Source organism: Aspergillus candidus, assembly GCF_002847045.1.
Source record: "Aspergillus candidus strain CBS 102.13 unplaced genomic scaffold BDW47scaffold_42, whole genome shotgun sequence".
Taxonomy (NCBI): Eukaryota; Fungi; Ascomycota; class Eurotiomycetes; order Eurotiales; family Aspergillaceae; genus Aspergillus; species Aspergillus candidus.
Window position 1 is genome coordinate 43080 of NW_020194047.1, and position 24947 is coordinate 68026.

General features: G+C 53.4%; 10 protein-coding genes across 10 annotated transcripts; 5 read left to right on the forward strand and 5 right to left on the reverse strand.

Moving 5' to 3' along the window:
* The first annotated feature begins 1739 nt into the window (after window positions 1–1739).
* On the forward strand, window positions 1740–2992 carry BDW47DRAFT_58993 (WW domain-containing protein). The gene has a single exon (XM_024819375.1). It carries the CDS (start codon window positions 1963–1965, stop codon window positions 2908–2910), a length of 948 nt encoding a protein of 315 aa, XP_024669768.1. The 5' UTR covers window positions 1740–1962; the 3' UTR covers window positions 2911–2992.
* A 212-nt stretch (window positions 2993–3204) lies between these two features.
* Window positions 3205–4404, forward strand: BDW47DRAFT_109753 (ankyrin repeat domain-containing protein). Its single transcript, XM_024813545.1, has 3 exons — window positions 3205–3239; window positions 3443–3744; window positions 3854–4404. Exons 2-3 carry the CDS (start codon window positions 3534–3536, stop codon window positions 4300–4302), a joined length of 660 nt encoding a protein of 219 aa, XP_024669769.1. The 5' UTR covers window positions 3205–3239; window positions 3443–3533; the 3' UTR covers window positions 4303–4404.
* A 32-nt stretch (window positions 4405–4436) lies between these two features.
* BDW47DRAFT_109754 (putative ceramide glucosyltransferase) lies at window positions 4437–6523 on the reverse strand. The gene is made up of 2 exons (XM_024813546.1): window positions 6108–6523; window positions 4437–6021 (listed from the first exon to the last, which is right to left on the reverse strand). Exons 1-2 carry the CDS (start codon window positions 6251–6253, stop codon window positions 4533–4535), a joined length of 1635 nt encoding a protein of 544 aa, XP_024669770.1. The 5' UTR covers window positions 6254–6523; the 3' UTR covers window positions 4437–4532.
* Window positions 6524–6608: 85 nt separating this feature from the next.
* BDW47DRAFT_109756 (Hid1 family protein) lies at window positions 6609–9913 on the reverse strand. Its single transcript, XM_024813547.1, has 8 exons — window positions 9665–9913; window positions 8979–9600; window positions 8816–8913; window positions 8518–8760; window positions 8112–8465; window positions 7814–8057; window positions 7251–7759; window positions 6609–7194 (listed from the first exon to the last, which is right to left on the reverse strand). Exons 1-8 carry the CDS (start codon window positions 9758–9760, stop codon window positions 6682–6684), a joined length of 2679 nt encoding a protein of 892 aa, XP_024669771.1. The 5' UTR covers window positions 9761–9913; the 3' UTR covers window positions 6609–6681.
* A 184-nt stretch (window positions 9914–10097) lies between these two features.
* On the reverse strand, window positions 10098–11515 carry BDW47DRAFT_109757 (nuclear pore complex component-domain-containing protein). The gene is made up of 3 exons (XM_024813548.1): window positions 11248–11515; window positions 10899–11187; window positions 10098–10837 (listed from the first exon to the last, which is right to left on the reverse strand). Exons 2-3 carry the CDS (start codon window positions 11117–11119, stop codon window positions 10252–10254), a joined length of 807 nt encoding a protein of 268 aa, XP_024669772.1. The 5' UTR covers window positions 11120–11187; window positions 11248–11515; the 3' UTR covers window positions 10098–10251.
* A 104-nt stretch (window positions 11516–11619) lies between these two features.
* On the forward strand, window positions 11620–13881 carry BDW47DRAFT_109758 (uncharacterized protein). The gene is made up of 4 exons (XM_024813549.1): window positions 11620–12327; window positions 12385–12773; window positions 12835–13500; window positions 13561–13881. Exons 1-4 carry the CDS (start codon window positions 11787–11789, stop codon window positions 13654–13656), a joined length of 1692 nt encoding a protein of 563 aa, XP_024669773.1. The 5' UTR covers window positions 11620–11786; the 3' UTR covers window positions 13657–13881.
* A 22-nt stretch (window positions 13882–13903) lies between these two features.
* BDW47DRAFT_59051 (uncharacterized protein) lies at window positions 13904–15378 on the reverse strand. Its single transcript, XM_024819378.1, has 2 exons — window positions 15050–15378; window positions 13904–14982 (listed from the first exon to the last, which is right to left on the reverse strand). The coding sequence occupies exons 1-2, from the start codon at window positions 15141–15143 to the stop codon at window positions 14000–14002; spliced, it is 1077 nt and encodes a 358-aa protein (XP_024669774.1). The 5' UTR covers window positions 15144–15378; the 3' UTR covers window positions 13904–13999.
* Window positions 15352–16663, forward strand: BDW47DRAFT_109761 (mitochondrial 54S ribosomal protein bL19m). Its single transcript, XM_024813550.1, has 3 exons — window positions 15352–15681; window positions 15744–16125; window positions 16210–16663. Exons 1-3 carry the CDS (start codon window positions 15486–15488, stop codon window positions 16319–16321), a joined length of 690 nt encoding a protein of 229 aa, XP_024669775.1. The 5' UTR covers window positions 15352–15485; the 3' UTR covers window positions 16322–16663.
* A 603-nt stretch (window positions 16664–17266) lies between these two features.
* On the forward strand, window positions 17267–22191 carry BDW47DRAFT_127814 (putative ABC transporter; the record flags this gene model as incomplete). The annotated part of the gene is made up of 3 exons (XM_024816767.1): window positions 17267–17391; window positions 17451–17937; window positions 17986–22191. 3 exons carry the CDS (start codon window positions 17267–17269, stop codon window positions 22189–22191), a joined length of 4818 nt encoding a protein of 1605 aa, XP_024669776.1.
* Window positions 22192–22484: 293 nt separating this feature from the next.
* On the reverse strand, window positions 22485–24545 carry BDW47DRAFT_119258 (putative MFS allantoate transporter; the record flags this gene model as incomplete). The annotated part of the gene is made up of 9 exons (XM_024815331.1): window positions 22485–22503; window positions 22611–22808; window positions 22892–22985; window positions 23051–23291; window positions 23351–23439; window positions 23488–23705; window positions 23758–24024; window positions 24086–24116; window positions 24164–24545. The coding sequence occupies 9 exons, from the start codon at window positions 24543–24545 to the stop codon at window positions 22485–22487; spliced, it is 1539 nt and encodes a 512-aa protein (XP_024669777.1).
* Between the last annotated feature and the right edge of the window lie 402 nt (window positions 24546–24947).

Genomic DNA, 24947 nt, shown 5'->3' on the forward strand with positions numbered 1-24947 from the left:
GGTCTCTGCACGAGGCCTAGTGGAGTCAGGCATTGCGCGGTAAGGGATAGAACTCACTAGTTGAGGGTTAATTTCCGAGTACAGGGGGATTCATGACTTCCGTTTGCGATTTTGATCTTGTTCATCTTTATTTTATTTTATGACTCTTGTCTTTCTGGTTGTGTTGCGGTCGTCATCGATATGGCTGGCTTCCGCTTTCGTTGCTTGCTTGTGGGTCAGTGGGAGGTTGTTCCTGTAACGTTGGCATATCTTTTACTTTGTTCTGTTTTTTATTGAATTTTTCTATCCACAGCGCTGTAAAAGTCGAGGATGAACCTTCACCAGATGCAGTAACTCATGCATCATACATCCGCCCGCCCACCTGCATCGACATCTCTTCAGTGAATACGTAGACACATGATCCTTCGAGACAGCATCTTCACGTTGGGCAGTACATATCCAGCCCTTGTTCCACCCAGCACACAACATTAATTACATTCCCCGACCTCGTCTTCCGCCCGATCCCCATCCCCATCCCCCGTTGCGTTACCTGGGGAGACACACCCGATCGACAGCCATCCCTTGATCGGCTGGATTCCGGGCAGTCGCAGGGGTGTGCAGATCCCGGCTGTCCCTGTCCCTGTTCTGTGGAGGCGGCTGGTCGACACGAGTCCAGATCATGCACTGGCATGCTCGTGCGCAGGGCTTGATTTGATATGACTTGAATTGGGGGTGGTTTGATTGGGGAGGTTTGGGGGCAGGTTCTTCCGTGTATCATTGGCTTGTTTGGTTGGTTGAGTGACGGATTGATCTTTTGGTAATGCTTGTTTGTTTTGTTAGTGCTGTTTCTATTGTTTCTGCTGTTTCTGCTTGATTTCTCCCCGGTTTCTCCTCGGTTTTTGCTCGGTTTCTGCTTGGTTCGGATGAAGTTGGGATGAAGTGAAGCTGGAGAGGAATTAGGGCTAGCGGGATCATGGGACTGGCTTTTTGGATCTTTTGGGACACTCGATAGGATTATCACGCGTTACATACTTAATGAGAGATAGAATCAATTGTATTCTGTACATTATGAGACCGGTTGGATTTTCTTTCTGACAATAATGTCCAGGCAGTAGGATTTTGTCTGGATTCGGACTGAATGATTATTGATTAAGGAACTTTGTTTTCTCTTGTAGGAAATCTCACGACCATATTATACGTAGTATTATAATTGAAAAAATACTAAGTCAGCTTGCTATGATATGCCATCATGTCTTAACTTGACCATTCGACCAAAAACTCCAATTGGCGAGTGGTAGGGTCTTCATATCCAACATAGTATAAAATCAATAAACGCATGTTCTTTAGACCAGTCTACCTACTCTGGCTAAACTAAGGTAAATTTGTAGAAATGTATAGACGTTATAGAGATCCTAGATACTCAGACTAACAATAACATTCTATATCAAGTCGTAATCTTGTATTACTATGATCGATGTTGTGGTTAACCGTTTCAAGTGTAGAAATATATAATGTGTTGCTGAACTACTCCGTAGAAAGGCCTCGATTGTCTAACTTTAGCACTATACTACAATGAGACGCCTCTACTCAAATTAACTTACGTCATACAAAACTAATATCTTGAATAAATGGGGAACATATCCATCCTTCCATCAACTTTGCAACCCTGCAGTAAATGTCTATACATACTCGATATTCTCGAGTCCGAGATGAAAACCGCGAATACCCGATATAGATCGACTACTGATCTAACCCGAATAGGATAGCTTCCTCTTATGACCGCATATGCTTACTAACACCCTTATACACAGCAATGAGGGAACTCGGACCGGAATTATTCGTCGAGATCGGCATCTCTCACCTCCATTCAACTCCCCAAGTCAAGCTGCAAAAGACAGAACAACCGAAGAAGCAAGACAAACAGACAAACAAGAAAAACAAGAAAGAATATAGCCTATAAAAAAAGAAGCAGTGCTAATCACGATGGCCCCACCGCCTCCCCAAGACACAGACTCGCTGGGTGAGGCCGCGGAGAACCCGGCCGAGACCAAGACATCGCACGGGGAGGTGGAAGAGAGGGAAGAAAAAGAAGAGGAAACAGGGGGTCAAGAGGAAAAAGAGCAAAGTGAAGAAGAGGGAGAGGAAGAAGAAGAAGAAGAAGAAGAAGACGGAGAAGTGACAGAATCTCAACAAACCGACAGCAGAAACTCAAGCACAGAATCTCACCCTCAACCAGAGAACACAACGAAAAAGGAAGAGGAAAAACAAGAAGAACAACAAGAAGCACCTCCACTCCCCGACGAAGAGCTCCCCCCGCCCCTCCCGACCGAGAACCCCCCCTCCCGCGAAGACGACGGCTGGGAACCCGTCTGGGAACCCTCCGCGCAAGCCTTCTACTTCTACAACCGCTTCTCAGGCGCCTCGCAGTGGGACAACCCGCGCGTGCCGGACCCCACCACCTCCGCCCCAGGCGACGGCCCTGTTGCTGCTGCTGCTGCTGCGTCCCCGCCTGCGCCCGCTCCCGCTGCCGTGCTGGGAGGCTACAACCCCGCCATCCACGGCGACTACGACCCGACGGCGCCGTACGCGCAGCAGTACGAGCAACCCGGCCAGGATGCGCAGGCCGCCGCTGCCGCTGCAGCAGCAGCTGCTGCGGGCGGGGCAGACTATGCGGCGCTCGGGACGTTCAACCGGTTTACGGGGCGGTGGCAGACGGCGGAGCAGAACCCGGAGCGGCACAATGATGAGAATAAGTCGCGGCGGCAGATGGGCGCGTACTTTGATGTCGATGCGGCGGCCAACTCGCACGATGGGCGGAGTCTGCGTGCGGAGCGGAGTGCCAAGAAGTTGAGTCGGAAGGAGCTGAAGATGTTTAAGGAGAAGCGGAAGGAAAAGAAGGAGGAGAAGCGACGAGCTTGGTTACGGGATTGATCATGATACCTTTTCTTCTTTATTGCTGTTTCTTGTCTCTCGGCGCTGTACCGTAATATATAACTGGGTTGCATGGGTTTAGAAGTGGGGATGATTGTATTATCTATCAATATCAAGATGTCTATATTCAGTCTGTTCTAGCCGACATGAAGGGGATATGAAGAGGATCTCTTCTTAATTTACCTGTATACACTACCTACGGGGTATACAGAGGAGTTGATCCACCGGTCAGGTGACCGCCCGCATCGAAAAAAGTTCGCGCGGAACGAACTTCTCACCACCAACAAACCAGAAGACCAAACCAGCATCTTGCTGTAGAATCACAGACTGTAAGTACTGTCTGCATTATTTCTTGATTTCGGGCGGGACGTGAAGCAGAATTGACCACCACCCGTTGAGATGTCCCCCATGAGAGCAATGAGGGGCTTCTTCCGCGGGGAATATCTTCACATTCCTACTCTATCAACCTACCTATCTACAGGCGCAAACCATACCAAGCACACCCAAAACTAACTTAACACTCAAACCATAGTACCTAATTTCTACATATACACCAATCACCCTCACAAAGCCCGATCTCAAAGTCAAAAACGAAAGAAAGAAGAAGAAGAAAGAAAAAGAAAATGTCCCTCCCCGCAGACTCAACAGACGACCTCATCTACGACGCCCGCATCGGCGACCTCCCCGCCCTCCAAACAGACCTCTCCACGCTCTCCACGCAACTCAACCTCCCCACCAGCCAAATCATCGCCTCCGCCATCGACGCCGAGCCCCAAGAAGAGGGCGGCACCGGCTGCTGTCTGCTGCATTTTCCTGCCGCGAATGGGAATATTGGTATTCTTCCCCCCCCCCCTTCTCCCTCTTTATTCCTCTTTTACGAGAGGGGTGATATACACCTGTAATTGATGGACAGAAACTGACTGTATATGATTCATGTGTATAGAAATCCTCTCCTTCCTCCTCCAATCCCTCGACGAACCAGCCCGCAAAACCCTCCTCAACCACCGCAACCACTCCGGGAACACGCCGCTTCACTGGGCCGCTCTGAACACGCACCTTGAGTGTGTGAAGGCGCTTGTGGAGGCTGGTGCTGACCTCGCTGCTACGAATGATGCGGGGCTAGACGCTGTGTTTTTGGCGGAGCGGGCGGATTGGTCTGCGGAGGAGGAGAAGGATGAGCAGAAGGATGGTGCTGAGGCTGAGGCGGAAGTTGAAGCTGAAGCGGGCGAGTCAGCTCCTGCGAGACCTATGACCAAGGCGAGGGAGGTCGTCGAGTGGTTGTTGAGTTCGGAGAAGGCGGCGGAGTTGGAGAGTGGGGTTGATGGGGGTAAGGATAAGAGTGGTAATAATGCTGGTGAAGGGCCGTCTGCTGGGGACAAGATGGAGGAGTGATTGTTTTTTTCTTTCTTTGCTATTTCTTTTTCTTTGTTACCTTATATTTACATGACTTGATGGCTTGCATAGATAAAAGTTCTTCTTCCTTCATCTCTTTCATTCATTCTTGCTCAAAGCTAACTGGGCTGTCATTTCACATCACGCATATCTTCTATTCTATACTGTGTCCACCCTCCCACCATCCTGTTTGTATATGTATATGTATGTGTGTATATGTACCTGTAAGTCTAATCCCGCCTCGCTTTACTACTAGTCGTCTTCGGGTCCATCTCGCGGACCTTCGCGTCCAGACCGACCCGGAATTGTCGATCCCGCCACCTCACCGTGACGCCGCCGTATACAGCCCACATCCAGACCGGGAGCGCCAGCAACTCTCGCCCCAGCCATGCCGCAAACCACGTTCCGAACGACCGCCGTGTCCGCCCGGACGGCGGCGGCCGCGCGAAGGGCGGCGTGTCCTCGCTCAGCTCTACCGTCTTCGCCGAGTGTAACTTGATGTATAGTGTCCAGTCGACTAGGATCCACACGAGCATGTTGGTCCAGAAGAGCGCGAAGAACGCCGTCCATGTTGACAGGGATGCCGCCCATGCGTATCCGTTCTCCAACAGCCACGGGGCCAGCGCCGTCGTGATGCCCCATGCTCCATAGCATGAGCACAGGAAGGACTCCGTCCCGGGCTCGACCAGCGTCGCGAGCAGCACGGTGAACTTGCGCACCCGCAGCCAGCGCACCCGTCTGGCGACGTACGCCGGCACGCTCATGTTGGCGACGGGCTGGAACGCGAGGTCCCCGAAGACCATCGCGTGCTTGCCCAGCTTTTCTCCACCGTGCTCTTTCTTCTCCTCCCGCACCTGCTTCTTCCACAGCAGATCGCCGATCAGGTGGTCCTCGCAGATGTTGTCCGAGAAGTAGTCGATTCCCGCGTTGCGGGGCGGCCCATCGCTGTCGTCCTTTGACGCTGGTGCCGTCAAGTAGTCGAGGTGCGAACGGCGGAACATGTTCGATTTCCCGACGATGCACGGCGCGATGAGCACCGTGTTGATCGCCGTATACATTTTGGCGTGCGCGGACGACATGAACAACTCCTCCAGTCGACCCCCTCCCATTTCCATAACGCCGGCATTCTCGGCAACAGCCGAGGTGTCCCCGCGCGCTCGACACGCGTCCAAAAGAGCCTCCTGCTCCCCAGCCACACCAGGCTCATCGGTCACATCCACAACCAACGGCAAGTGATGGACGAATTTGTACTTTTTCTTCTTTTCTGACGGCGACCCAAACCCACACAGTCGATCCACCATACGCCCGCAGACACCCGGGCCGATCCAGACGTTGCAATCGATAATCCAAACGATGTCTCCCTCTCCTTCCCGATAGGCCCGACTCATATTGCGGATCTTGGGGTTCGGGCCCAGCTGGTATACGTGCTCGTTGCCCGGTTGCAGCAGTGGATCATCCTCCTCGACGTATAATCGTGCGCCGGCGTGCGGGAAATCCGCGACAAGCCGCTCTAGCGTCGGATAGCCCGGATCCTGTCGGGATGAGATGCAAAAGCAGACGGTCAACCGGTCGGACGGGTAATCCTGGCGGAAGGTCGACGCCAGACACTCATACAGGTGCGGTTCGAGGCCTTTGACGGGTCGGATGACGGTGACGTGGGGGGCGTCGGCGGAGGCTGCCGAGTGCGATTGTCGCGGCCGTTGTAGGAAATAGCGCCATCTGGAGCGAAGACATTGTTAGGATCACGCGACACAAACGGGTCTGAAACATGGGAAGAGGGCGAAGAAAAGTCCGAGGTAATATACATTTGAGAGTAGCCCACGACACAAACGAGATTGACCGCGGTATACCAGATCAAACAGACCCAAGCCACCCCAATCGACCACGCGGATCCGCCATAGCTGGTCGGTCCAAGATTGAAGGGCTCTGCGCGTGGTTGAAGGCTTAGCATAGGCGAACGGCGGTGGGAGAAATAATCATCTAGCGGAGCATTCTACTCAAACACGAGGAGCACCACCAATTGGCCGTTTTGCGGGGTGGGAGAACAGACGAACGGGGGAGGAAGTGAGATGAAGTCGCGACGGATGTTGGAGAGAAGAAAGATCGACAAGGAAGCCGCTTACCAATTAGTCGGGCTCCACACACCGCAGTGACCAACTTATGCCGGAATCTATATCTGTTCTCTACGATTGACTTGCCCCATTTGACGGTTTGTATCCACAGATTGATTCCTTTGGCTTGGCAAAAATAGTAGTAGTAAATAGGTAAATAAATCAAATGAAAGAAAATGTGTGAAAAATAAACGCCTCTCAGGTATCATGGGAACAAGCACAATCAGTACAAGAAACTCTCCGATCAACGACCTCGTGCTCTCGATTCCTAGACTTCCCGTATAGAGGACGGTCGCGAGTTGTTTTGAGATTCTTGTGTACTCGTGCGCCGGAGACTGAGGTTGCCAATCCGCTGTACAAGGTTGCTCCCAACCGCGTCCACCGCTCCCTTGGGCGCAAGGAGCGTCGGCCCCTGGGCTGCTGCCTCCTGGACCTTGAACAGCTTGATCCCCGTTCCATTCCAGACCCCCACAGTCCCCGGGGTAGCACCCGACGCCGTGCCCACGACCATCTCGCTGGAGAAGATGAACCCCCAGAGAAGAGACTCGTACCAGCCCATCGAGAGGGCTGACCACTCAAAGGTGTGCACGCGCACAGGCGAAGGCTCGGCTATGATGATGCGAATGGCGGGATCTTCCGTGAAGGACGGAAGGTTGGTGATGAGAGTGCGCGCCTCCGGGGTGGAGGCGCTCTGGAAAGCCGATTCCGGCACGTGCGGTGTGATCGCCGAGATGATGGTGAGTATGGTATGCAGGGGAAGCTCGGGAAGCCAGGATTCGAGCTGGATTATGTTAGTGGCCTGCAGACGCAGGTGAGGGAGGCACTGTGATCACTCACCCATGCCGTGGTAGGCGTGAAGCCATTCGGAGACGTTGGGAAGATCGCCGACACGCTGGTCTGGCTGGTCATACTGTTCTGTCGGGAAAAGGACGGCTGCCCGGCCGGCATCTTTCCCCGTGCCTTTTCCGACATGCCTCGTAGTTGTAGCGGTACACTCTCGTCGATAGTCGACGCCGCTGATGGCCGTCGCGAGCTTTGCACAGACGGCGATGTGTGCACCGGTGTTTTGGGCTCGCCCTGCTCATCATCGGACTCGTCTCCAATGGCAAAAGGCGTATGTTCTTCCGGGATGCGGCCCAGCGGAGATCGCGTACCCGACGATGTGTGAGGATCCTCCTCAGCGGCGGAGAGAACCGGACTGGCGACAAAGTCACTGGATCCGCTCTCGTCCTTTCTTCTCTCGTTCTGTCGTTCGATCTCCTGCTGTCCGCTCTCCAGTGTGAACGACCGCACGGCCTCAAAGCGTTTCCGATACTTCAGGATGGCATAGACGAGGAACGGGTTTTCTTTAAGATACTGTCAGCAGGGACCTTGAAGAAAACATCGGGCATTGGACGAACTCGTAAACTTGTGCTCTAGAATCGAATTGATCGACTCCAGCACGGAAGTGAGGAGGTTGTGATTGGAGTCGTTTGCGAGCAAGAAACTGGGCGCGGACATGGACGAGAACAGCTGCAAGATCTTGGAGCATGCCGCTGGAGACATGTGTTCCACATAAGGGGCGAGGTTGTTCACGATGGCCAACAGCGCCGGATAGACTGCAGTGAGCGTGCCTTTGCTGGTCGTGATCAAAGTGTGGACGGACTGCTAATGTCAATTCTTGCCCGTTTCAACGTTTCAAACATCTGGGGAACTGACCATGATCAAGAAATCCGCATAAGAACCTCGGAAGTTGGGAATGCGAATGGTTTGCGGGAGCGTGTCCTGTGCCTCGAATTTCAGATTCAAGCTTTGCCCGAAATTAGGGTCCACGCTCATGGTCTGGAGAATGAAGATGCACATCCGGACCACGCCTTGTTTGGCGGGGTCAGATTTGTACGCAATGGCGTAGAAGATGCAGAGAATGACAAAATCGTGAGAGCGGTTGGAGTCGATGATAAAAGACCTAAAGCGCTTGTTGCACTGCAACGCCTCCCAGAAGAGCATCAGCATCTCGGGGGCCCACTTGACGGTTCTCTGACTACCAGGAAGATAGGAGCTTGTAGCTTGCAACTGGAAGATAGACGTCAGTGGTGAAGGCGATCACGAGAGAAACTGAACATACGGGTTGGTTCAGGATTCGGGTCATCCCGTCGACCAGAAACTGGAAGTCCTGCGGCCTATGTAGCCGTCCGAAGTAGTGCCGATAGTAATTCTTCGGAGGAGAACCACGACCGTCCTCCGGGACTGGATACAGAAGCAGCACGAGAAGCAGCTGCAGACAGTAGATAACCAAGATCTGCTTGGGGTCTTTCCACACGACATGATCGTACGGAACCTTCCAGGATGCGGGGTTGTACTTGATAGCCTGCACGGAACGAGTGAGCACTGCCCTTAAACAGATCACCTTCTGTAAAACCTACCGTGTTGAGCAACGAGCACAGAAGTGTCAAGACAGTCTGCTTGTCCGAACATGTCGTGATGTAGGTAAGGGCTTTAACACCCTGCACCGGCAATAGATCTTCCAGGCTGTTAGCTCGAGATACCCAGTCGGCTTACCACAATCGAAAAGAGGGGACGGCTTACTTGAAGGCATATACATGGCCCGCCCGGTCAGCGTCAGCAGTAACCTTAGAATCTCACAGCGGTTGTTTTCGAGTTCTTTGCTCGAGCCCATAGACGTATTGCACCCCACCCCGCTTTGCCAGATGGAAAACGAGACTTTGCTCGCCGCCGTAGGCAGTGGTGGAATCGTGAAATCCGTGTAAAACAGCAGATCTAATAAGGTATCGATCAGCTCCTCCGCCAGAGGCTTCACTTCCTCGTAGTCACTCTCCCGAGGCGATACCGCATCTCGCTGTTCCCCAGCCTGCGCCTCGTCAAAGAGCACTTCCGTCGCCACCTGGGCCTCGCGGGTCTTCTTCCTCCGACGAGCCCAGAAGAATTGCTCCTCCCATCCCTCCAAGTGGTCGGCCTCGTATACGAAGGGAAGGATCCGGGTGAGGATGCGGATGCAGTTCAGCGCGTCCCGGTCGGGGGCTAGGTCCGGGTCTGGAAAGGACGGATGATTCTTGAGGACGGTGAGGCGTGAGGTGACCGACAGCAAGAGTGTCTCGAAATTCGATGTCGCGTTATCACGGGTTCGCCGTATGTCTGCGGGGGTAAATAAACTGAAGACATCCTCGGTCGACTCCGGGAGCTCCCAGAACTACATCGCAACCGTTAGCAACGGATCGCACTCCATCGTAGATTATCCACGACTCGGAACATACTCTCGCCCAGTAGGGATCATCTGGAGGGATATCTTTCTCCTCCGAGAGACGGAAGATTCCCTGCTTGAAGACCAACTTGGACTCCGAAGCCCCCATCGTAAAGCCACCAACGGGATTGGATTGACGGAACAACCAACTAGGTGCAGTTAGAGGCCTACAGGGAAAGGTATCCTGAGGCTGACGCTTAACCCCTGCTGAGAACAACTACCCAGGAAGGGGAGAATAAGCAGATGTCGCGTTGGGAGGTTGTTTCGTGGCCGGTTGAATAAAGAAAGAATAAAGGAATGAGGGAACGAGTTGACAGCTACCCATCGTTCCTTGGCCGCGGAGACTCGGCGATCTTCCAGTGGTCCCCATCAGGGTAAATAAATACAATCCCCCCCCGCCACGATTGGACTCCAGCTTATATGGTATAACGTATAAAATGATAATATTTTAAAATGCTCAAGTATAGTATTGCTATGGAAAATTTAGAGCCACGATTTTCGGAAATAAGTTCCGGGCTAATCACTCAAGTTTACATCGTCTTCCCTTGATAAGTGCAACCAGAACACCCGCCAAACCAATCCATTCCATTTATCAATCAATCAAAGACTGCCGTTGCTGGCTGACAACCGTCTACTCCGCTCGTAAAGCCACTTATTGCTCAATCCCAGGCTAACCCGCTTTCCACCGACCGGGGATGGGGTCGCAGGCCCCATGGTCGACATGGTCGACTCCGTGAAGGATGAGCTCCGACCGAACGAAGACGACGACCCAAAGCTGGGTCGTCGCCCTCCCTCTCGCCCCCCATTCGAAACCACCTTGTGAAGCAACGGGCTACTTGAGGGGGAAAAGGTCGTGCTGTACGATAGTCGACGCCCCGACGCGCTGGCGCTGGCGGATAACGGCGATGCCGTCCTGCTGGCGGGGCTAGCGGTCCGCGATGCCGAAAGCCGATATTTGGGGGGAGTCACAAATGAGGTTCCAGGCGTCGACGGTGAGCTAGTAGATGGGCGGAGGCCCAGAAGCGAGCGCTGCGTAGGGGTGAGAGGGATGTCGGAAAAGTTGTCCTTGGGCCGGAACAGAGGGTACAATGCGAGGAGGATGTTCACGGCAAAGATCAGTTGCAAGATCAGCAGCGAGAAGTCCGGGTAGGTGGAAATTCGGGTGAGGTTTTGAATCCGTAAAGAGCTGTACCGATGCGAGTTAGATCCCATCGCACGACCTCGACGTCGCTGCGCACACCACTCACTATGATCGAAAGGTATCCCCGAAGATCCACGTCGCTACCAGAGCGACGGTATTCCACGACAACTTCTTGAGGTTGCGGTCTCCGAATGTCTCCGCATTTTGTCGCCGGACGATCTCGTTCAACTGGGGATGGCGCCACTTGCCAGGAGTTCGGGATTCATCTGGCGTGGGCGCGGGCGCGGGCGCAATGGCCGCTTTCGGGGTGGATGGAAGAGAGGCCATTGACCGGGGACCAGGACGAAGGGCGACGACGAAAAGGAAAGAAAATATGATAGAGGGGGGGAGAGGGGCTATTCAAAGGTAAGCACAAAAGAAGCCATCACGGATATTCGATTTGAATGACCACTTACTTGAATAGGACGTTGAAGCTGAACTTACCTTGTCCTTACTTACCTTTATTGGTTCAATCGAGGATTTACCACAAGCACATTTGGGGAAGAGTGTCCAAATTCGCCTTACGGTAAAAACCCAGACTGGACCATACCTCAACTTCAAGAGAGGAGAGAGGGGACCAGCAGAGTGGGGAAGGATGATGTGATAGATAGATTGTTATGATGATTTTGTTTTGGAGATGATGATCGATGCGCAACGCCGGGCAACGGGGAGCACAAGCGCCTTTGACGCGGCCGAAGTTTTCCACTGTAGTGTAAGTATGTAATTCGTACTAATGATACAGTATGTAATAGCTGGTCCTGCTACTCTCCGTAGCCGCCCTTCCCCCCCCACACCTACCTAGATTAATCCGAGCTTCCGCCCAGCTCCGCTTTTGACCCTCGCATTGTAAACAACATCTGGCTGGAGATTACAAAAAAGGCCATCTGTCTTCGCTTTGCTGGTCACTTATTTGCTCTTAGGGTGATACTCTTCTCGAGAGTCCCGGCCATCGATCATGGATTCGAATAAATCCCTGTTGGAATCGTTGGATGCGGTGGTTGCCGATGCCTTCGCCGACTGGAACATCTATAGCACGTTGATTGCCGGTGGCATTGTTAGCTTTCTCGTCTGGTCTTTCGTCACTTCTAAGGATCCCGATATCCATCCGTTTCTTCTCGCGCGCCAGTCGACCGCGTTTCCCGTACGCAGGTCCGGTGAATCAGCGCCATATCGGAGTCTCGAGACACCCCACGGTTTCCCCTTGCGGTCCGGACTGAACGTGAAGGATCCCGGCGCTCCGAAGTGGACGACTGGGAGGAAAGGCGACCTCCGAGATGTCTGGAGAGCGGCCGTGCGCGGCGCTTTGGACGATGAGGGCAAGCTCACGGGCAAGCAGGGCAAGATCTACACCGTGCTGGGGCGCAAGGCCATCGAGCACTCTTTGGACCAAGTCACGCAGGAAATCAACGTCATCGGGCGGTTTTTGCAGGAGGCGAAGACCAAAACCATGGCGGTTTGTCTGACCGACTCGATGGAACTGCTGGCAGCTGTCTTCGGTATGAGCTATGAGTTGTGTGGCTAGGTTCAATTCGTGCTGACCGAGCTTGTTTCAGCGGGCGCATTCTATGGCTTCAAGGTCGTCCTCATTCCCCATAACCTGAAAGCGCAAGACCTCTCGAATCTGTTGCAACGAGCCCAGGCCGATACGTTGATCGCGGAGGCCGGCGCTCTCGATCTGTCCTTGGTCGCGAAGAATAACAAGCAACTCTCGCAGGTCGTTTGGGTTGCAAAGATAGGAAGCCGACACATGGATTGGAATGAAGTGCCCGCGGATGTCAAGGGTAGCTTGGATGTGACCGTCTGGCACGACCTGGTGGACGAGAATAGGGATCTGGCTGGGTTGGAAGTTCCTAGCTGGGATTCTAGCTCCCCGTCGCCTTCCGTGACCACCGTGTGGCCGTCTGCATCGGGTGTGGGCGAGTTTATCGAGTTCCAGCCAGAGGTAGGGTCCCCTCCCACTCTGTCGAGTTCATTGTGACTGTTCGCAGCTGACTTGGATGTAGAACTTGGTGGCCGCCATTGCTGGTTTACTCTATTCCCTGCCCCGAAACCAACGCTTCAACTCTGACGACCTGGTCCTCTCGATTGACTCGATGTCACGTTCATACCCGCTGTGCCAGATCATGGCAGCGATCTTCGCCGGTGCCTCCGTCGCCCTGAACTCGGTTGCCGGGGAGGGCGTGGACTTCGCTTTGGCTACCGTCGGGGTGTCTCCTACCGTGATCATCGCCTCGTCCCGCACCATGTCCCAATATCATGACAAATTCATGGAACCCCACTCCGGCGTCATCTCCTCGATTGCTCGCTGGCTCCAGGTGCGGAACCTGGAAGCGGGTGTGATGCCATCGCACGGTCTGCTCAGCCAGCTCGCCAACATCGGCCCAACCGCCGAACTGTCCCTGGACAAACTCCGTCTGCTGTGCATCTCCCACCGCGCCGATGCGGATCCCCAGGACCGCCTGACTTGTGGTCAGCTGACGGACCTGCGGATCTTCACCGGCGCCCGCGTGGTATATGCCCTGACTGGCCCGGGAGTTGCGGGTGCTATCTCTCAGACCAACATCTATGACTATCGGCGTTTCCTGGGCCCCAACCACTTTGGTGCGCCATTGAGTAGTGTCGAGGTTCTCTTGACTGACATCCCCAGCGACGAGAAGTTCGAAGGAAAGGTAAGCATTCGACTTGTTTCACACGGTCTTTAGGAAGCGCTCGCTAACGGTTTTTGGTAGATCACCGTGTCTGGCCCTGCTGTCATCTCCGGCACGGTCACTCTTCCCGCCCGGGGTCATATCCGTGATGACCACACTCTCGAATTGGTTGCTTAGGTTGGGCAGATTAAGTGACTTTCAACCCTGCTGATTGTTTTGGGATCCGGTAGCTTTTATCTAGGTCATTTATTTAGCACCTTGATTTTGTACCCTGTTATTTGCTCGTTTCTTTTCCGAGTGTTTTTAGCACTACACGGTTTCCCCAACACGGCCAATAAGCCTATATTTACCTAGCTTTTGGTTCAACCCATCCAGATTGTACGAAGAGGACATGGAAAACTCGTCCATTCTCGACTAAAGATACAGCTCCGAGCAGTATTGATGGTAATGTACAATTCATAAGCAGGGCACAAAACGCCAAAAAAAATCATCCTATCTAAGCCCCCCCTCCACTTTTTCTTCAGACGATGCTTTGGCTCTGTACGTAACCCAGGGTGGGTTTTTGCTCAATCTCCGCCGGGGCAAGACTCCTCTGCTTCTGGATGATCATTTTGAGGTCGTTCGAGCGCGTCTTCAGGAGACGGCCCACGTCCTTGGTGCGCCCAACTTCCTGCACCTGCTGGGCGAGGTTCATGGCGTTGTAGATGGCCACGTTGCGCTGAAGCAGTCTGTCGATCTCGTACCAGTTCTTGTACTCGGGCTTGCTGAACTGGGCGTACGCCCACGTGCCGAAGAGGCGCTCCGCGTAGAGACGGACCAGGCCGTCCTGGTCGTGGCGGTTGTATTCCTCCACCGCTCGGGCGGCGTTCAGCTCGAGGAGCACCGCGCTGACCAGCGGCCTCTTCCTGGGGTCCAGGTGAGGGCTGGCCTGGTGGTGTTCGGGGCTGTCCATCAGCGACACGAACTGCGTCGCCAGCTCGGCGGCCTTCGCCAGCTCGGGCCCCTTGAACTCCGCCGCCAGGGCCTTCTTGTGCAGCACGAGGAAGATCTGCTCCACGAGAGGCGGGTTGTTGAGGTAGAGGCCGGTTTTCTCGGCCTGGCGGGCGCAGTCGAGGACGATGCCGAGGGCGTCGGCGTTGCCCGCTCTCCGCGCCAGCCACTCCTGGCGCTCGGGGCTGAGTTTCCGGCCTGCGATCTTAAGACCTCGTAGGAAGGGGGCCAGGTTTCGCCAGTCTTGCTTCGTCTGCATCATCCGGAGCACGGCGACGGCTTCTTGGTTCGACGGTCTCGTTTGCGGGTCCATGGGTCGCAGGGTGAAGTCCTCCTCTTCGCCTTCGAGGGGCACCGTGATCTGCTCTTCGTCGAGGCGGTCGGCGTACTTTTGGCGGAACATCATCCGCCGCGGGCCCTGGGGCAGGCCATACGGTATGAAGAGTTCTTCGCGGAATCGGTGAAGTTCCTGGTCCAGTTCGGGGGAGGAGGTCTGGGTGAAGGTCGGGATGGCTGCGTCTTTGTTAGTAATGCCTCGCGGTTGCGAAAGATGGATTTGAGGAATTGAGAGGAGACTGACTAGCACGAGTGCGCTTCTGTATGAAGCCACTGATGGACGGACGCAGAGTACTGGGACCCTGGCCGCGGAAAAGCCTCAAGGCGCACTGCGCCATTCTGGTTGGAGGAAAGGGTGTTTGAAGTAAAACTCAACAAGGGATTCCACTGGGAGAAAGGGATCTCAGGCAATTGCACAAATGGAACGCCTTTTCTGGTGGATTGGAGCAAACGGACTCGTCTTGCGGAGCAGAAAAGTTCCCGTCGCGAGTCAAAGTTCAGATCCGATGGAGGTTGTCCCGATCGGGCAATTCGGGGCTTGGCGGGAATTCTGCCCGTCCGTCAAGTTCTTCCCGTTCTAATCACCGTTATCACCCTCTCTCTCTCTCTCTCTGTGTGGCCTCTCTTTATCACCTATCAAGTCGACAATTGTTACTCGAACGATTGTCTGATCTGCCGCCATGGCAAATCCCTCCCCGATCTTGCGGCAGCTGGGCTGCTTCAGGTCGTTGATGAAGCCCCAGTCGCTTCAACACGCCCAGATCAGTCGCCGATCGATCACGACCGCATACACGCCCAAGTCACAGCCTCTGGATTTCCCATCCAAGATGCCCAAGACATTCCTGTCGCAAATACCCACTCATTTGCAGCCTCACAGTGCGTGGAGTTTCCCCCTTGTACTCCTGGGTAAACCCTCACTAATCCGCTCTTTGCGACAGGCCGCAAGAAACTCAAGGTCTACCCTCCGCCGGCCTCCGCGACCACTACGTGCAAAGACGCCGTGGGAGCCGTGAACCAATCGCAATTAGAAACGCTTGATCCGACCGGTGAACGCAAGGCGCTCTTTGACTACCGACGGAACCCGCGCAGTGTCAAGGTTGGCGACATCGTGCGCGTGACCTTCAAGAACGGAGACCCATTCGCAGGAGTGTGTCTGAGCATCCGGTTGCGAGGGCACGACACGTCATTCTTGCTGCGGAATCAACTCAGTCGGGTTGGAGTCGAGATGTGGGTGAAGGCTCTCAGCCCCAACGTTGAGAGCGTTGAGATCGTCCAGAGAACCGCGCACAGGAAGAGACGTGCTAGGTTGTATTACATGAGGTGCGTATTTGCTGGTTTTACTATCCCGAAAGGCACGGGGACTGGGATTTTGTCGACTAACCTTTCTGTGTTTCTCTCTTCCAGACAACCTAGACATGACATGGGCACCGTCGAGAACATCGTCACGAACTATCTCCGACAGAAGCAAGGCCTTCGGGGCATCAAGGGCCGTGGGGGACGTGGACAGAGACGGTGAACGGGGACTCCCATGTAAACCGACTCTTGCATTTGGCGATTGTATTATTACTTGCACGTGTATATTGAACCTGACGTCTAGGTGTTTGTCTGGTGACTTCGGGTATAAAGCAATTCAAAGCATCCTTCTGAATGGGCCTACCGTAATCATTCCAACAAGGGCCAGGTTGATGACCCTAATACATCCACTGCCCTTTGCCAAAGGGTTGGCCGTTGAGTACTTGCAGACGAGGCATCAATACATGCCCCGTCTTAGTCACCCCATCACTCTTTATATCGCTCCAAGTAGTTCAAGTAAAAAGACCATCTCATCTCTGGCCTTCCATCTTCACGAGATGCTCCGTAACTCATTCATTCAACCCACGCTGTAAGATACGTTCGAGTCAGGTTGAATCGACAGCGGTAGCTCTGCTTCTGATCCTCGAATCAGGCCCCAGATCGGCTCAATCACTTTAAGTGGGGTAGAATACGCTAATCAATATACACCAGGCAAAAATGAAGTCTCGGCGCCAACCAATTCCAAGGCACGCCGGCTACTTGGTCGACCGAGGCGATGCTACTAGGATCAGATTCTCTTCGGAGCGATTGGTCGATTGACTGGCGCTTCGTTCTGCTAATTCACCCGTTGTCATGATTGTTGTTCTGCTTTGAAGCAGCCCTAGCACTGCCTCCCACGCTCCTGGGCAGACCCACTCCTACGATCTTGGTCTCTTACGGAGTAGGGGCTACAGATTCAGTCGCAGCCTCGTTCCAGGGTACACCACGCCTGCTGCGAGTCGCTTCGAAGGTATCAGGACCGACTTTCTTTGATTCTCTGCCTGAGTGATGCTTGGTTGACGCAGAGTTCGACATCTATTCCTCGTCGTCCCCTTTTCCGTCGCCCTTTGAGAGCTAGGAATGAACATCTAGACCGTCTAGTGTCGCTCCCGGTGACTGGCAGGCAACGATGAAACTCTTCCTCAGGCAGGTCTGGACATTGACTGTCAAGAATCTGTTGGTGGTGTTGGTCCGTCCGCTGTTCACGACCGTTATTCGGGCCTTGGTCTTGCCGGTAGTCTTCATTGCTTTTATGTTCGTCGCGGTGCTCTCGATAATCCTGTCTTTCTCGAATTCTCTAATGCAGCGCTTAGATCGTACGCGCGAAACCTGTTCATCGAACCGGCAACATACGGGATCGGCGAACCGACCCCTCTGCGATCATTCTCCGATGCACTGGGTCTCGTCGGTGAGGGAAGGGACAAGCTGGTATTCGTCCACAATGGACTGGTTGATGGTCCAATCCAGCAAGTAATCGATCGCGTCGCGGAGCCTGCCAGAGAAAATCACGACCAAGTGCATATTCTTACCTCTGAGGATGAGCTGCGCGAGGTGTGTCGTTCGTCGCTTCGGGGGGTGTCGACATGTGTCGCCGCCGCCGTATTCCATTCGTCCCCCACGGAAGGTCCATATGGCGCCTGGAATTATTCGATCCGAATGGATGCGGCACTGGGCGCGGGGATAGAAGTCGACAAGCTCGACAATGAACAACAGATCTATCTTCTTCCGTTCCAGCACGCCATTGACTGGGCCATAGCCCAGGTCAACTCGTCCACGGGCCGACGCCCACTTCCCAGCGAGGTCTGCTTCCACGACTCCAGTATAATTCGCCCCAGCTAATTGATTTAGATTATGGAATATCCGTTTACGTCTTTGACCCAGAAGGGTCGCGAGGACGAAATCAGAACCCGCTATATGGGCGCTGTCATCGACATCATAGGAGTCGCCATTTTCATCGGTATCGTTGGTGTCTCGTACCAGCTTACAGGCTTGATCGCCATGGAGCGAGAACTAGGCATGAGTCAGTTGATCGATTGCATGATGCCGAATACCTCGCGGTGGAAGTCTCAAGCCGCCCGGTTCTGTGCTGCCCACCTGGCCCTGGATATTGTTTACGGTCCTGGTTGGATCATTGCCGGCGGCATCCTGAAGTATGGCGTATATAGCAGAACCTCCGCCGGTATCACCATAATCTACCATATCCTCGTTGGTCTAGCGCTGTCATCCTTCTCCATCTTTGGGGCATCGTTCTTCAAAAAGGCACAGCTGAGTGGCATTACCCTCGTCATTGTCTGTTTACTACTGGGCGTGGTAGCCCAGATGGCCCCTACCGAAAGCAGTGGGACGGTTGGGATTCTAGGCCTCCTCTTCCCGTCGATGAATTATGTCTACTTCTCCATTTTCATGGCTCGCTGGGAGCGGCAGAATTTGGCGACGAACCTTGTCGAAGCGGCTCCCCAAAATCCTTGGACCCTTCCTGGAATCGCTCTGTGGATACTTCTGGTCATTCAAATTATCGTTTACCCTGTGCTTGCAGCCGTGGCAGAGCGTATACTCTATGGCACGACCTCAAAGAACCGACAGGCCACGACTTCTGACACCTCGGCCGCCCTCAGTTTGAACGCGTTCAGCAAAGAATATCAGCCGGGATGGCTCTACCGGAATATAGCTTCGCGCTTTGGAAGCAATCGAAGCAGTGTGCTGGCAGTCAACGGTCTTACAATGGATGTGACAAAAGGAGAGATCATGGTCCTTCTCGGGGCTAATGGTTCGGGAAAATCCACTACACTGGATGCTATTGCTGGTCTAACGACAATCTCCTCTGGGCAAATCGACATCAGCTACGGCGAGTCAGGAGGCCGGTTTGGTCTCTGCCCCCAGAAGAATGTTCTCTGGGATTCACTCACAGTCAACGAGCACGTGAAGATATTCAACCGACTTAAATCCACGGGGAAAACCGATTCCAAGGAACAACTCTCCAAGCTACTTGGTGACTGTGACCTTGACAAAAAGGTGAATGCGCGCACTGTGACACTCTCTGGTGGTCAAAAACGCAAGGTTCAGCTGGCGATGATGTTCACTGGTGGTTCGTCTGTGTGTTGTGTGGACGAAGTATCATCTGGCCTTGACCCAATCTCGCGCAGGAAAATCTGGGACATTTTGTTGGCGGAAAGGGGCTCTAGGACCATTCTTCTGACAACCCATTTTCTGGATGAAGCTGACCTTCTCGCTGATCACATTGCTATTCTGTCGAAGGGTGTTCTCAAGGCTGACGGGTCGAGTGTGGAGCTTAAGCATCGACTCGGCTCCGGATATCGTATCCACGTTCTCCATGTCCCTGGGGCCCCCAGCCTACAGTTCAAAGATGTCCCACATGAGGTTCATTTTGACGAGACGCTCTATACTGTCCAGAGCTCGGCAGAAGCCGCCTCTTTCGTGTCAACGCTGGAGCAAAACGGTGTGACCGACTACCGCATCAGCGGCCCGACAATAGAGGATGTCTTCTTGAAGGTCGCCGAAGAAGTGGACTTAAGCAAAGCCCCGACAACTGCCACCAGTGAAGCTGACCACGTCCACTCGAAATTTGCCGAGGTCATGGAGGAAGAAGTTGGCCAGAATGAACTGCAGCTTCTCACTGGAAAGCGCATCGGCATGCTCGTCCAGGCGTGGTACTTGTTCCGTAAAAGAATCACCATTCTTCGGCGGAACCCTCTCCCTTATATTGCTGCCCTGCTTATTCCCGTCATAGCTGCGGGATTGGTTACTCTGTTCCTCGAAGGAGCCACGAAGACGGGATGCTCTGGAGCGAGTACTTCTAAGGGTCCAGAAACCCAGTCTTTAGCATCACTGGACGGCTTCCAAATTGTGCTTGGCCCATCCAGTGTGGTGTCCACTGCAGCGCTCGAAAAATTCGTCAAGACCCTCGAAAGCACAAGTGGGACCAAGAACGGAGGCCCCGATTTGAAAACTCGTTTCCATATGGTTGACACTTATCCGGAGTTCACGAGCTATATCCAAAATAACTATGCCAATGTGACTCCTGGTGGCTTCTACCTTGGAGACTCCTCTTCTCCGGCCACTTTGGCATGGGAAGCCGATAACGGCGACTTCCCACTTGCGGCCGTTGTGCAAAATCTCTTTGATCGTGTCCTGACCGGTATCCCAATCAACGTGCAATACCAGCCTTTCGAGATTCCCATGCAACCTGGAATGGGGAAGACACTTCAATTGATCGTCTACTTTGGTCTTGCGATGTCCGTGTACCCCGCCTTGTTCGCTCTCTATCCTACGATAGAACGTCTGAGACACGTGAGAGCGCTGCACTTCAGCAATGGGGTACGAAGTTTGTCACTCTGGCTGGCGTACCTTGTCTTCGACTTCTGTATTGTGCTTGCGGCCAGCGTCCTCGCGATCGTCATATTCCGGGCCGTATCAGACGTATGGTACCATCCAGGGTATCTATTCGTGGTATTTTTCGTCTATGGACTGTGCGCGACCTTGCTCTCGTACCTGGTTTCACTCTTCTCGAAATCCCAGCTCGCAGCCTTTGCCTTTGCTGCCGGTGGACAATGCGTTCTCTTCCTCATCTACTTCATCGCATACATGTCTGTCCTGACCTATGCACCCACCGAGAAGGTCGACTACTACATCGAGGTAGCCCACTTCACGATAGCGATCATATCTCCAGCAGGGAATCTCCTCCGCGCCATGTTTACCGCTCTCAATACTTTCTCGATTCTCTGCCGGGGTCACGAAGTCGCCTCTTACCCTGGCGAGATCACCCTCTACGGCGGGCCCATCCTCTACCTGATCGTTCAATCCCTAGTCCTCTTTGGTCTAATTCTCTGGATCGACGGCGGGCCTGTCTTGTCATCCCTCTTCCATAGCAAGTTCAAGCCCACGGATTTCGAAGAAAAGAGCCCGGTCGACAAAGACATCGCGACAGAAGCCTCCCGCGTGGCAACCTCTTCAGAAGACGGCCTTCGCGTCCTCAACATAAACAAAAAGTTCAAGAAACTCACAGCAGTCGAAGACGTCAGCTTCGGGGTCGGCAAAAGCGAAGTCTTCGCCCTACTCGGCCCCAACGGCGCTGGCAAAACAACAACCATATCGCTCATCCGCGGCGACACCCAACCCACCCGCAGCAACAGCTCCAACAACAGCGAAATCCTCGTCGACGACATCTCGGTCCTCAAACACCGCGCCTCCGCACGCTCCCGCCTTGGCGTCTGCCCCCAATTCGACGCAATGGACCAAATGACCGTCCAAGAGCACCTAACCTTCTACGCGCGCATCCGCGGCCTCCCCCCCAACAACACAACCCACAACGTCAACGAAGTTATGCGCGCCGTAGGCCTCCTCCCCTTCTGCCACCGCATGGCAACCCAGCTCTCAGGCGGCAACAAGCGCAAGCTCTCCCTGGGAATCGCCCTAATGGGCAATCCGTCCGTGCTCCTCCTCGACGAGCCCAGCTCCGGCATGGACGCCGCCTCCAAGCGCATCATGTGGAAGACCCTCGCGGCCATCGCGACAGGCCGCTCAATCGTCCTCACCACGCACTCCATGGAAGAAGCGGACGCGCTCGCGCACCGCGCGGGCATCATGGCCCGACGCATGCTCGCCCTCGGCACGACGGATGCCTTGCGCTCTCGCTACGGAAACATGTACCATGTGCATATGGTGCACTGCGCCGCACCACACACAACCGAGTCCGACATGGAGCGCATCCGAACTTGGGTGGCGGCTTCGTTCCCTGGTGCTGTCGTCGAGAAGAAGACGTATCATGGCCAGTTGCGGTTTAGTGTTCCTGCTTCTTCGCCTCCCTCTCTTGAGGAGCACCAGAGACGAGACACCGAGGATTCGTCCGTGGACGAGATCGGGAGTGCCCTGCATGACAGTAGCACTAGCCGCAGCGTCAGCAAGTTGTTCTCTCATCTAGAGGAGAACAAGACGGCTCTAGGCGTGGAGTATTATTCGGTTAGTCAGACGACGCTGGATCAGGTCTTCTTGACTATTGTTGGGGAACATCATGTGAAGGAGGAGGGTTCGACATGATTTTGCTTTTTTTTTCCCTTCCCTTCTTTCCTGCTTTCTTTCTTTATTTCTTTATTTATTTAATTTGTCCCGGGGATTTGGGAATTTGGATTCTCTGTATATATTCATTTAGAAAAGGGGATTAATATCGTATATACTTGATATATAGATGCGTTCAGTCTTAGTATAATCTAATAGTCTTGCTAGAGAAAATTGCGACGTCCAACGATTATATTCACAAGGATCCGTCCTAGGTATGATGACCTATGTGTCTATAAGACGAGCATGATATAGCAATGTAAAAAGAGCCATGATCAATAGATATACCGAAAGCTGCGACATGAAAATTAGCACACGTCTCAGTCAAATCAAAAGAAGGAAAGAAGGAAAGGAAAGAAGGAAAGGAAAGAAGGAAAGAGCGAAGGAAAAAGAATAAATACTTCAAGTTCTCCCTATCAGTCAAATCCAAAAATGCAGTAGAATCGAGATCTCTGCCATCAAGACCGCCCTCCATCTGGGACTGGATGCGGTCTCGACGCTGGTTCTCCCAGCGGAGGAGGAAGCCGAGGACGGTAATTAGGACGGCTTCTATTAGGTGGGAGACTATCATGGACCAGATGCCTAGTTCGTAGAGGGGTCTGCGAATTGGTTTGAGGGTGAGGTTAGTTAGGTTATTGTTAGTGGGTGGGTGGGTGTTGATAGGGTTGGTTGGGTGACTGACTTTTGGTCATCTTTGTAGAAGAATGGACCGGCGATGTTGCCGGTGCAGTAGCCTAGGAAGAGGACTGCGTTTGTGACGACTTTTTTGGTGTGGCCTGTGGTTTTGCGGATCATCCGGTCAGTATCTGTATGTATGTATCTGGAAAGCAGGAGGAAGTACCGGCTGTGTTGGCAACTTGCATGCTGAGAACAAGCACAAATGCAGCGTTGTACGGCCCTGTCAGATAGTAGCAGATCAAGCGGCCAACTTTCTGCTGGACTGGCACGAAGCGGAGTCCGAATGAGCCTGCGATGTTGGGAAGCAGGAAGATCAGAATGAAGAGACAACGGCGGTTCTCGAAGCGATCGTTGAGATATACGCAGGCGAGAATGGACAATGCGATTATGACGCCGTAGGGGATCTGCAATTATAGGTCAGGCTATACCCAAGTGAAGTCGTATCTGAAGAGGGTAATCGTACCTGCATCAGTGTTGTGACCAGGGTAGAGAAGCCAAACCCTTGAATGATGATGGTTCCGAAGTTCGAGATGCCGCCGTTGGGGATATTGCCTGGGTAATCAGCTGGCTGTCATTTCGTATATGCAGAGTGCAACTCACACACGGCTCCCAGGACGAAGAAAAAGTAGAGCTTGTAGTCCATAAACGCTTCGAGGATCTGACGAGGCTTGATGTGCTTGTTCTCCACGCCGGTCTGGTTCTCCTTGAGTCTTTCGACGGCGATCCGACGCTGTCTCTGGGAGAGGCCAGGCGCCGAGACAGGCGAGTCTGGGAGAAAGATAAACATGACAATGCCCCAGATAGAGCAAAGAGCGCCGCTTTCAAATTCAGTCAGATCAAAACCTGAGGAGAAGCTAAAGGGGGTCGTACATGATGATAAATTCGTACTTCCACGAAGGAAGCGCACCGCGGATGTTACCAATCCCGTACCCAAGCAGACCACCCAGAGCGATCCCTAATCCGTTGGCTGTATACCACAGACCGATCCGCACAGGCTGCTCACGCCGCGTATACCACATACTTGTAATGAGCATGAAGGCCGGATCGGCGCATGCTTCGGCAGCTCCGCCCAGTGCACGGAGAACTGCAAGGGTAGTGAAGTTATGGCAAGCGGCTTGGATCATGAGAAAAACACCCCTTACGAGTGTCAGCTCCCTTAACATAACTTCAGATGTCTCGCCTAAACAGCGGCACATACCACATAAAGATATTGATACCGAGATATTTGCCTACCCACGTCAGCACACGTTGACGCCAACGGATCATCTCAGCCTACCGATCGGAAACCGCTGCAGCATAAAATTGGTAGGAAACGCCCAAGCAAGGAACCCAAAATAGAAGATCGAGCTCAACCAGCTATACTGTGTGCCATGAAGATCGAGGTCCTCGACGATGCCGAAAATGGCCGCATAGCTGAGCGTAGTCTGTGCAGAATAACCAGTCAGTCCCAACCAAGCACCAAAGGGAAAGATCTCACCAACCTTATCAATATAAAAAAAAGCATAGCAAACAGCCAAATAAGGCAGAATCATAAAATCAATCTTCCACAGCAACCGTCGCGCCTCGGCCGGATCGACAGGCTCGTACAGCTCGTTGGGGTCGTTAAACAAATCCAGGGCCGTGTCACGCTCTGCGCCCTTGTCTGTCCTCTCGGGCATCTTCCTCCAGCTTCCCCCGGCACGGTTGGGACTGTCTTCGCTGTGTGTGACTGTCGGGCCATCTTCCTCTTCTGCTATCGCAGCTTTGGAGCTAGACGGTGGTTCTAGACGGGATCTGGAACCCATCGTCGATTCGTCTATCTTTCTCTTATTGTATTCGATGGTTTCAATTGGCGCCGAAGTCAATCTGTAAACGAAACGCACACGAACAGCAGCTCCTCCGTCTTTTATAGATAGCTTGGGTAGGTAGGTAGGTAGGTAGTCAAGCAGTCAGTCGGCCTCAAATCCAATTACAGAACACAGCGCCTACTCCAACCATTATAAACACACCCCACCACAGCAACAACAATGTGGACTCGATCCCGCGGAATGGGCCGAGTCTTCGTATCACCCCCACCCCCA